At 38.3% G+C, this 12,805-nt stretch overlaps 1 protein-coding gene across 1 annotated transcript in view; it reads left to right on the top strand.

Annotated features, from left to right (window-relative positions):
- Positions 1–12,805, top strand: part of LOC149168713 (sodium/hydrogen exchanger 2-like) — a 258,168-nt gene that overhangs the window by 23,338 nt on the left and 222,025 nt on the right. The window contains exon 3 of the mRNA XM_089428385.1: positions 2,069–2,166. Within this exon, the coding sequence (XP_089284511.1) occupies positions 2,069–2,166 (98 nt within the window). The remainder of the gene's footprint in view (positions 1–2,068; positions 2,167–12,805) is intronic.

Genomic DNA, 12,805 nt, shown 5'->3' on the forward strand with positions numbered 1-12,805 from the left:
AAGTAGGGAGAAGAATTGTGGAGAGATAAGGGTTGGAGATTGGAGGTAAACCTCAAGGGAGAATTTAACTAGTGGTAGATTTGGGCATAATTCCGTAATATCAAACTGTGGGGCGTTTTCTGGCTAGATTTGGCGATTTGCACTTATTGGGGGTCACCGAGGATTGGTGGATTCAACCCAAACCCTTTATGGGTTTTTATGGGTTTGGTGAGAGGAGTCCGGGGTTAATTTTGTAGAATTTTTTGGGTTGTATTTCTGGTAGAAATCAGTGTTCTAGTCAGCAACCAACAACAAAAATTATTGGAGAAGGGTGCAGTTCACTCTGGGACCATTTCTATCACTTGGGTCTATGAGATTTTTCTGGGTTATTCTGGGTTCCTTGTGAGGAGGCTCCAGTGAATTTCCCAGAATTTTCTGAGTAGTTTAGAGGCCCGAAACACCAATTCTATTCCGGCCAGCAATAATAGAATTTACTGGGCCAACACAAAGATTTGGGGAGAGCAGTTTCCAGCACTTGGGCAACTCCATTTTCACTTGGGACTTGACTAGCTTGCTGTAGCAAGCCCAGGTTCCTTTTCTTCATTTATATGTACCTTGTTTTCTCAATTAATAAAATGGCTCAACTCTTGGTACAATTTTTGGTGCAATTTGTCATTATGTCAGTGCGTTAGTTTTATGGTTACATGTTTATGCTTTATTTTTTGTTATCACTTAATATTTCCCATTAGGAAAGGCAAGTTACAAATTTAGAACTTGACTTGTGATTGATTAGTTAACTGAGTTGAACTGGTTCTCTCTCTAATCATCACTAGAGTTATAACTTGTCCTTCCTTCAATCAAAAACTGAAGCTCCCAACTCGTCCTTTCTAAACTTGAACTGCCTTTCGATCTTGTAGTCAAATTGAAAAAGAGACCACGTAACTGGTCCTCCAACATTATGCATGAACTCGTGAAGTTATTTCCGCAAACTGGAAATCTCACCATCTCCATGAACTCACTCCATGGTCAAAGAAAGATAAGTCGTCTTTTTGGCTAAACCACGAGCCAGAGAAGACCTTCCGCTCGCTAGAATTTTCAACACTTATTGCACTCGCCTTTTTACAAGGATCAAGAATATGTAATCATCTATGATATGCAGGCCCAAAGTTTTCAGATACTGGATAAAAGCAAACTGCTAAAAATAGTGATATTTTGGAATCTGGTGAAACTGACTTTGATAAAAGCAAACTGCCAAAAATAGTTGTTTTTTGGAATCTGGTGAAACTGACTTTGGAAGGAGCCCTGATCAATGCCAATATTTGGATGCATCTAAAATGAGACCAGTGCGATGGAATCTCGCTAGATCTTAACCCTCTAGTTGCACAAGTACTATTGGGGGTTCATAAGACCACATATTTGGTAAGAGTTGTCAAAAAATTTATCCTCATAGTTCTCTTAGAGTGCTTGAGCTCATGCTTATTCCATTTTCTAATAAGTCCCCAGGCTATGACATTTATATGGGTCATGCATGCCAAACAACATGATACAAATATCCATTTGTTGGACATACAAACAATCAACTATATGAGATATACAGTCTTCCAAATCTGCTAGAGACCACAATCCTAGCTTTAGCTTAATATTTAATGGTTCACCAGGCAAGAGCAGGTTTAAAAATAATCTGAAAACAACGTTTAATGGGACAAGAGAATGAGGAAATATTATCAAGGACCACCTTTAGTATGACTCTTCGAAGGTTAGGAGTAAACCTCTTGGAATTAATGATAGATCTTTTTGTTTTTCCAACATTCTTTCCTTGCTGAACATTCTAACTTTCTTCTCTCTCTCCTGCAAAAATAAATTATTTATTTTATATTGGATTAGGTAGATCGTGCTATTAGGTTATGAGTAGTGTATCATAATGCTTCTATCTACTATTAATAGATATTCTTTTATTTATACATTATATGTTACCAAGGATATAGTTTTATTTTTCTCATATTTAGTGAATTTGTTTGATGTAATAGTTTGGTAAGATGTCAAACAGTGATTTGTATCTTTCTTTATGACTTGAAATTACTTTGTTCAGATTTCAGGTGAAGAAGAAACAATTTTTTCGCAACTTTGCCACCATTCTCTTATTTGGTGCAGTTGGTACCTTTATATCTTTTATCATTGTATCGCTAGGTAGGTGACATCTCTATGGTTATGATATTGGTTATCTATTTCCTTTTGAATGAACCATTTGCATTATAATACAATAATCATTTTAGAAAACCACCCCATTTCCTAATGTGTATTCTTACCATAGATATCTTTTCTTCTCTAATTAACTGAAAATGTAAGCACCTGTCTATACCTTTGCATTATTAATTTGACAATCAGAAAATTGAAATCTACCTATTCTGACCAAAATGCTAGGTTCAGCTACCTCAAAGCCAGACAAAAGCATATCTGAAAAATTGAGGAAATGCCAAATCAGTGCTTCGTTGGTTATTTAATTTTATGGTCCAGTCTTCCTAGTTGTTCATGATTTTTTGAAAATGAGATGGTTTCTTCAAAAACAACTTGAGACACTTTTCTTGCTCCTTTTAGTACTAGTGTTTATCAAAATAGAATTTCTTACTTTTTACTTTGATTACTTCCGCTGACATACACTTTTAGGATATTTGTAAGATCTTGAGAAACAAGGTCTAACTCCAGTTGGGTTGGACTCCATTTTTTCTATTAGGTGCATTACTACGTTATCTTGATTATTCATAAGTTCTCACTCTGCTTGTTTCTTTAAACAGAACAAGACAATATATTAACTTACAAAGTATGACAAACTGTCTCGCCTATAACCACGGGTAGTGGTGTTTCAGAAATAGAAAATATGAATGAAATCCACTTGACTTTCTCTTGTAATCCAGAGTGTACAGCTAGAAAAAATTTTCATTCCTAAACAAAGGTTAACCTTTTTGAATACGAAATTGATTGTCTATCACAAAATAGGGGCTTCAGAAAGTAGAGCCACAAACAAAAAGACTTGATAATGTTTACGAATGAAATTTGGGGCTTGTGCTGAGTGCAACTGCTTTACTCATTGGTATCATCCATGTCTCCATTTGTTGTGTTGTCTATGCCAAGATCTTCTTGAAGGGGGGCTTTTATTCTGCTTCTCCATTTTTCATGAGTTTTATGTCTGTCCATATTTTGGACTGATCCTTCTATCCATTGATTTCTTTTATGTTTCCTATTTGTCTTTGTAGAATATGATGGCTCCTGAATTCTTGAAATCTCAGATTTCAATGGATTTAAGCTGCTTTTTCCATAGGAAATTATTACAGTTGCACTGGTAGACTTGGTTGCATATCTCCATAATGACATTACCAAAGAAATCTTTGGATATCATTACTGTTGCACTTGTAGGTTTGGATGAATATATATCTACATAATGACATCATCAAAAAAATCTTTGGACACACAGACTGACTGGTTCCTTCTGGACTGTGGAGAAGTGTCAAATGAATAGCTCACTTTCATTTTTTTTCTGTTTTTTTGGAAACATGTCCTATATTTCATTGCTGAACAATATAGAATAAATCAAGAACCATGCATCATTAAGTCCTATTGCCTCTCAAGCTATCTCCTAAAGGGAAAAGGCTTAACCCCAACAAGAGAGCCTTGAGGCAACACCTAAGGAAGCCACCCACTGTCACCTTGATGGCCTTGTCCCACTCTTTAGACTATGAGGAAAGGATTCTAGTCAAGGGGTTAGTCCCTAAAGGTCAAGTCGAATCATTGAGTAATGAATGGGAGTTCTAAGACTTTGCTTGATTAACAAATAACACCACACTCTCAAGGATACAAAGCATGTTTGAGTGTGTGAGTGAGTAGATCAGATCTTCAATAATGAACAAACGCCAAATAAGATTACACTGAGACAAATGTGCTTATTCAATACTATGCTTGGAAAATGAGAAACAAGTCTTGCTCAATTCAACCATAGAATGCCATTAGAGTGTGAAACATGTTGAAATTCTAGTGTAGCTAGGACTAGAATAGTTTTTCCCAATGTGTATTCTTACCATAGATATCTTTTCTTCTCTAATTAACTGAAAATGTAAGCACCTGTCTATACCTTTGCATTATTAATTTGACAATCAGAAAATTGAAATCTACCTATTCTGACCAAAATGCTAGGTTCAGCTACCTCAAAGCCAGACAAAAGCATATCTGAAAAATTGAGGAAATGCCAAATCAGTGCTTCGTTGGTTATTTAATTTTATGGTCCAGTCTTCCTAGTTGTTCATGATTTTTTCAAAATGAGATGGTTTCTTCAAAAACAACTTGAGACACTTTTCTTGCTCCTTTTAGTACTAGTGTTTATCAAAATAGAATTTCTTACTTTTTACTTTGATTACTTCCGCTGACATACACTTTTAGGATATTTGTAAGATCTTGAGAAACAAGGTCTAACTCCAGTTGGGTTGGACTCCATTTTGTCTATTAGGTGCATTACTACATTATCTTGATTATTCATAAGTTCTCACTCTGCTTGTTTCTTTAAACAGAACAAGACAATATATTAACTTACAAAGTATGACAAACTGTCTCGCCTATAACCACGGGTAGTGGTGTTTCAGAAATAGAAAATATGAATGAAATCCACTTGACTTTCTCTTGTAATCCAGAGTGTACAGCTAGAAAAAATTTTCATTCCTAAACAAAGGTTAACCTTTTTGAATACGAAATTGATTGTCTATCACAAAATAGGGGCTTCAGAAAGTAGAGCCACAAACAAAAAGACTTGATAATGTTTACGAATGAAATTTGGGGCTTGTGCTGAGTGCAACTGCTTTACTCATTGGTATCATCCATGTCTCCATTTGTTGTGTTGTCTATGCCAAGATCTTCTTGAAGGGGGGCTTTTATTCTGCTTCTCCATTTTTCATGAGTTTTATGTCTGTCCATATTTTGGACTGATCCTTCTATCCATTGATTTCTTTTATGTTTCCTATTTGTCTTTGTAGAATATGATGGCTCCTGAATTCTTGAAATCTCAGATTTCAATGGATTTAAGCTGCTTTTTCCATAGGAAATTATTACAGTTGCACTGGTAGACTTGGTTGCATATCTCCATAATGACATTACCAAAGAAATCTTTGGATATCATTACTGTTGCACTTGTACGTTTGGATGAATATATATCTCCATAATGACATCATCAAAAAAATCTTTGGACACACAGACTGACTGGTTCCTTCTGGACTGTGGAGCAGTGTCAAATGAATAGCTCACTTTCATTTTTTTCTGTTTTTTTGAAACATGTCCTATATTTCATTGCTGAACAATATAGAATAAATCAAGAACCATGCATCATTAAGTCCTATTGCCTCTCAAGCTATCTCCTAAAGGGAAAAGGCTTAACCCCAACAAGAGAGCCTTGAGGCAACACTTAAGGAAGCCACCCACTGTCACCTTGATGGCCTTGTCCCACTCTTTAGACTATGAGGAAAGGATTCTAGTCAAGGGGTTAGTCCCTAAAGGTCAAGTCGAATCATTGAGTAATGAATGGGAGTTCTAAGACTTTGCTTGATTAACAAATAACACCACACTCTCAAGGATACAAAGCATGTTTGAGTGTGTGAGTGAGTAGATCAGATCTTCAATAATGAACAAATGCCAAATAAGATTACACTGAGACAAATGTGCTTATTCAATACTATGCTTGGAAAATGAGAAACAAGTCTTGCTCAATTCAACCATAGAATGCCATTAGAGTGTGAAACATGTTGAAATTCTAGTGTAGCTAGGACTAGAATAGTTTTTCACAATTTATAACTACTTTTATTGATGCAATCAGTTCCTTCTTTATACTTTAATCAACAAGTAGCTATACATGAAAAACTTCAACCATTCAATTCTTCAATAAGAGCAGTAAATAGAGATCACAATAGACAATGAACAATAAGCAATAGACAAGAGACACCAAGATTAGGCTCACAGTCAGGGCAAAACTCACAAGGGAAAAAACCAACCAAAATTCTTTCCTTATGAGAGAGAGATTCTGTCCATCAAAAGTACATCAAGAATATTCCAATAAATCCAAATCTGACCTCAATAGAGTCCCAGTCAAAATCAGTCAACAAGAGAGAGAAAGTCAACTTCTGGTCAATGAATGTAGTCTGCACAAGTAGGTCAAGATTCTCTCCTGAGATGTCTGAGGAAGAGGGCTGAAATTCGGCTCTGAGATGGCCACAGAACAGTCAACAAAATAGTCAAAGACTTTCGGTCAAATCAGCAGCCCAGAGAAGCAGTCAACGCAGGTCAATGTGCCAATAAATGAGAGCGAAATCTTCAGTCAACAGAAGTAAACAAACTCTGAAATCTTCGGCCGTCCAAAAGATCAAAGCAGAGATCCAAAAACAGATGCCAATGAACCCAAAACAAACTTGGTCAATGTAGCTTCAAGAAAAAGTCAACGCAGCTCTAATAGACTTTCTTCTGATTTTCACACACGTGGAATGTCGCTGAGGATTGCAGATTGAACTTGCTTGTGATTGGTTGCTTCAATGAGTGCCATCGATGCCCAATTTATATTAGTTTGACATGGGCTAATTAGCTCTAATGAGGCCGACTTGAAGAACTTGTGAAGCCAACTTGTAGGGATGATAACATAATTTTTTCTTCATGTTTTTAATGAAAAATAATGACCGTAGCTATCCAAATTTTCAACAATCCCTCTTAGCTAGGGAGGTAGTTTTTCGTTTTCTCTCAAGATCAATCTTCCTGACCAATTCATAGGTCTCATGGCCCATAGCCCAAGGAAGAGATCACAATCCAAGTTTCTTTCTCTCAAACTCTACATAAGTAAAGATACATAGCATCCATCTCAAAGCATCTCGCTGACCATGAGGTCTCATAGCACACAGCCTATGGGAGGAACCAACAATGCATCTCCCGGACCACAATGTCTCGCGACAAATAGCGTATAGGTGGAATCAACAATACGTCTTCTGGGCCACAATGTCTCACGACACATAGCCTACAAGAGGAATCAATACATCTCCCGAACCACAAGTTCTTATGTCACACAACCTACAAGAGATGGTCCATAATGTGATGCTATGTAATCAATGCTCTCTCTCTCTCTCAAAGAAGGGTTCTCAACAACTCCAAGTTGTTCTCTGAAATAGCCAAACTTTATCTCGGACAATGACTTCGTCAATACATCAACAACTTGCTCATCAGTAGGAACATATTCGAGCCTCACAACTCTCTGGACAATATTTCAAATGTAGTGATATTTGATTTCAATATGCTTTAATCGGTCATGGAACACCAAGTTCTTAGATAGGTTTACACAACTTTAATTATTACAATATATAATAGTTGGCTCCAAGATTTGATCAAACAAATTAGAGAACAATTTTCGAAACCATATAGCCTTGCAATAGGCAGCACTAGCAACAATGTATTTAGCTTCAGTTGTACTCACAACAATAAAGGTCTGTTTTCTGCTAGACCAAGAAACCATAGTGGAGCCCAGGCTAAAACAATATTCGGAGGTGCTCTTTCTATCACCAGAGCTACCAGCCCAATCAACATCGGAGAAACCATACAATTGCCAATTCCCATTAGAAGCATACATTAGACCATACTCAATGGTACCTCACAAGCATCTCAATATGTGTTTAGTTGCAACCCAATGTACATGAGGAGGCTCGACCAAGAATTGGCTCAATGTATTCACTACATAACAAATATCAGGACTGTTGTTCACAAGATAATTCAACGAGCCAATCAATTTATGATACATAGCAGGATCAACCAGCCAATGTTGCACGACTTGTACTCGTATAAGACTTGTCACGCTATTGACTCGTTGACTTGTATAAGACTTGGGAACGACCCTTATAAGACTCGTATAAGACTCGCGAACGACCCCTATAAGACTTGTCAAAATACAAAAAAACGTTAAAATATGGTAAGTTTTAAGCACAAAAAAGAAACTAATGACAATTCCGATCCTTATAAGTTATAAAAACCACAATATATGCAATAATTCATAACATCATCTCATATCTATAAAAGTAGAACATAAAATATTCAATTTTTGTAAGCAAAACATTTAGATACTGAATAAGAAAAGGACCCATGATCCATAATTAAAATAAAAAATGTCAGCAAGTTCAAAATTCAAATACATGTCATAAATGACAAATGATTGTCTGATAACAATCTTGAGTCTCATCACTCATGGACGACTATGCCTAGAATAAGCCCTCGTGGAGCTAGTGCCAACATCGAAACGCTGAAGTGTTAAAATTGGCAACTAGGGCCAAACTCCACATGGGTCATCTTATTTATGACCGCTGATATTTTTCTTGGATTCCTCTCTTCGAGAGGTGTAGGATTAATCTAAAGATCATCCAATTTTGACATGTACAAATGAAGTTATGATTTTATTTTGATTATGGACAAATTGTTAAGGTCGGCCAACAAACTCATGTAGGCTCAGATGTCCAATAGTCACGTCTATTCACCCTCAACGTTTGACTATAAATACATGATGCCTCATCCTCATTTGGACACACTTCATATTCACACATTCCTCTCTCCTCACATGATTGGGTACAAATTTCTGGGCTTCACTCTCTCTCCACACGTGCGAGGGAAAGGTTGTCTTTTCGTTGTCCCTGCGTTGACCAGATTTGACTGAAAACTTTAGGAGGCTGTTTTGACTGCGTTGACCATCTTTGACTTTGGTTTTATATGAGGAATTCCTGTTTGAGCAGGCCGCAGTTCTAGGCACGAAATCTGAGGCTGTTTGACCTATGTTTGACTAGTGTTGACTGTGGTTAGGGTTGACTGCAGGTTGACTAGTTTTGACTGGACTTTTTCGGACCGTTTTGGGCTGGTTAGACTTGTTGTTGGAGGCTGAAGTTGACTGGGTTTGACCGAGATGATTTGAGAAAGAAATCTGCCCTGTTGACCGACGTTGACTTTTTTGGTTAGGGCTCTTTTGCTGTTGTATAAATTATCAGATTTGTAAATTGTACTCTCTCTCTGCTGAACTATTGAATACTATAAGAAGAATTGATCAAGGGTTTCCCCACATTGGGGTTTGTCCCTGGCTGGTGCCACATCTTGTGTCCTCTTTTCTTGGCTTGTCTTCTACTGTTTATGCTTATGTTCTATCTGCATTTTACTATCATGTTGATGTGATTGCTAAACTGGATATTGATATTGGACTAATAAAGAAATTGAATTAAAATTGCTCTAAAGCATAGAACATACCATTGTTGACTAAAAATAACATGGTATCAGAGGTGAGGTGAAGACAAAGCCCAAGCAAGGGTGAAAGAGCAATCACCAAAGACAGTAGGACAAGGACAAAAGACTCAATGGGTTCGTCATCCTACTTCCCGGCTGAAGACAAGCTCCATGATAAATATGACTATCATGGATGGAAGATGTCTCTTGATTTGACCTTGGAAGAAAAAGAAGTGATGGATTATGTGCAGGGTAAAATCCCCAAACCTCCTTCAAATACACCGGTTGCTGCGAAGACCAAGTACAATAGGGCTGAAGTCTAAGTGAAGAAGATTATCAGGGATTCCATTGACAAGCATCTGGTGCCATATATCTCTGAATTGAAGACCTCCAAGGATATATACGACAGGTTGGTCGACATATTCAAGGTTAGTAATGCTAATCAAATTCTCTTTCTCAAGAATAAGTTGAAGGATATTAAGAAGGGAAAGGACGAGGACACTCAATCCTATTTCTTGAGGATTATTGAGATCAAGAATGATCTACTCTTGATTGGAGAAGTCATTCCTGATAGGGAACTTACTCTCACCACCCATGGAGGAGTCCCACCTGAGTGGTATGTATTTAGAACCACCATACTCAACAATGATCAAATTCTAGGGTTTGAAGAATTGATGTCGAGATGCATTCAAGAAGAAACAAGAATGGTGGAGCAAGAAATGCCTTCTAATGGAAGCAACCCCACTGCATTCTTTGTTCATGCCAAGAGGAAGAACAATGCAGGTCCAAAGAAGCAAAGTCAAGGAAGGTCGGGATTCAAAAATGGAAGGAAGGGATGATGCTTTGTTTGCAATAAGTTTGTCCACTATGCAAGGGAGTGTCCTAATAAAAGGGATACACCTCGAGATGATGACCATCATAACAACTCCAAGGGCAACTTCAACAACAACAACAACGATCAAAGGATTGGCAGGTCCAATGGTAAAGGAAAAAGGAATGCGGGACAACAAGGAAATGGTCGACCCTCCAAGAAATCAAGGAACTCCAGGTATGATGAATCCAATGTTTTTAACAATAAGCAAAAAAAGTATTATCTTATATCAGCCCTTTCCACCACCTCTCCTCCAGACACTATGGGAAATTGGCTGATTGATAGTGGTGCCTCAAGGCACTTCACCAGATATAAGGAAGCCCTCTCTAATCTGATAGAAAAGGAGACAAACTTGGAGATCATCCTTGGAGACAATGGCGCCTATCCTGTAAAGGGAGTAGGGAATGTTACCCTTCATTTGAATCAAGGTAACACTATTCATTTGCAAGAAGTACTATATGTACCCGATCTCAAGAAGAACCTGGTGTCTGTTTCAGCAATGGAAGATAAAGGATTCAAGGTGGCTTTTATCGATGGAAAGGTACGTGTTTGGAAACGAAATTTTAAGGATTCTTTTAATCTTGGGTTTAGGGTTGACACTTTGTAACAAGTTGGAGGAAGTCCATTGGGAGCCATGTCTTGCGACACATCTCTACAATCTGAATTATGGCACCGGAGGTTCGCCCATCTTCATTATAAGGCCCTACTCGATGTGAGACAAATGGTGACAGATATGCCGAGTACGAATCCAATGAATTCCAAGATTATTGCAGAGAAGTTGACATTAAGAGGGAGACTACAACGCCATACACTCATGAGCAAAATGGTGTGGCTGAAAGGAAGAACCGCTCTATTGTAGAAGCTGTCTGTGCCATGCTTCATGATCAAGGCCTTCCGAAGTTTCAATGGGGCGAAGCTACCGCCGTGTATGTTCAAAAACGATGCCCTCATCAGCCATTGGACTCCAAAACTCCCGAAGAAATGTTCACTGGTAAGAAACCCGATGTCTCTCATTTTAGAATTTTTGGAAGCCCCGTATATATCTATGTGTTGAAAGAGAAAATAAGCAAATTGGGTGCATCTGGGAAGAAAGGAATCTTTGTGGACTATAGTGAAAATTCTAAGGGATATAAAGTTTATGGGGTTGGTCGAAAGGAAGTTGAGATAAGTCATGATGTCACCTTCAACGAAGATATGGCCCTTAGGAAGATCAACAACCTTCCTATCCTAAGGAAGGACAAAGAAGCAGACACAGGAAATCAGGGTGAAAAAGAGGAAGAAACGATGCCTGAGGTTGATGAACCTATGGATCCTATTGATCCACTCCCTCATGAGCCTTCCTCCTCCAAGAGGAGACCCTCATGGCTTAGGAAGACTCTCGAAGATGTTGAGAGGCACATTGCACCAAGGGGGACTTTCCATGAAAGCAAGAAGCTGAACAGGTACCAAGGATATTTGATCGCCATGAGCACTATCATTCAAAATGAGCCTTCATCATTCGAAGAAGCCATGAAGCAACAAGTATGGAAGGATGCTATGAATGAAGAATATGAGTCAATTATGAAGAATAATGTCTGGGATGTGGTCCCTAGACCTTAGGACAAATCGATTGTCACCTCTAAGTGGCTCTACAAAATCAAGCATGGAGTTGATGGAAGTGTAGAAAAGTTCAAGGCTCGCTTTGTTGCTGGAGGCTTCTCTCAGAAGGAAGGTATAGATTATGATGAGATATTTGCACCTGTTGCCCGATACAACACCATTCGCTCGATCATAGCCCTTTCTTCCTTGCAAGGATGGAACCTACATCAGAGGGATGTCAAGACCGCCTTCTTGCATGGTTCAATAAAAAAGGAAGTCTATTGGAACAACCCGAGGGGTTTGAAGTAGATGATCGAGAATCTCATGTATGCAGGTTGAAGAAAGCTCTTTATGGATTGAAGCAAGCACCTCGGGCTTGGTATGAGAGGATCGATAACTATCTGATGAAGCTGGGATTCACTAGAAGTGAAGTCGATCCGAACCTTTACTTTAATGTTGAAAATGATAAACCTCTCATTCTGGTACTTTATTTGGACGACCTCTTTCTGACAGGTGCAATCCCTCTCATTCACAAATATAAGAGGGAGTTGGCTTCTGAATTTGAGATGAAGGACCTAGGACCGATGCACTATTTCCTAGGGTTGGAAGTTTGGCAAAAGCCAGGTGAAATTTTCCTCTCTCAAGGAAAATATGTTGTGAAGATATTGGAAAGATTTGGGATGGTGGACTGCAAGCCTGTGACTACTCTGATGGAACTTAAATTTAAGAAGTTATGTGGTAGTGCTGCTGGACCTGAATTGGGAAATGCTTATGAGTATCATAAACTCATATGAGCACTGATGTTCTTGGTGAACTCCTGTCTAGACATATGTTTTGCAGTTAACACATTGAGCTAGTACATGGTTGAGCCTCATCATATACATTGGATTGTCGCCAAGAATTTTCTGAGATATCTTCGGGGCACAATCACTCATGGAATGAGATACACTACTGGAAATGTGAGGCTGCATGGTTATTCTGATGCTGATTGGGCTAGCAGTGTGGTGGATCGCAAGAGCACTTTGGATGCTGTTTTTCTTTGGGTTCTGCTTCGATATCCTAGATGAGCAAGAAGTAGAAATTGGTTCCCTTGAGCACTGCCGAGGCCGAATACAT

Source organism: Pinus tabuliformis, chromosome 4_2 (genome assembly GCF_031772625.1).
Source record: "Pinus tabuliformis cultivar Carrire ecotype Pingquan chromosome 4_2, CPIR1, whole genome shotgun sequence".
Classification (NCBI taxonomy): domain Eukaryota; kingdom Viridiplantae; phylum Streptophyta; class Pinopsida; order Pinales; family Pinaceae; genus Pinus; species Pinus tabuliformis.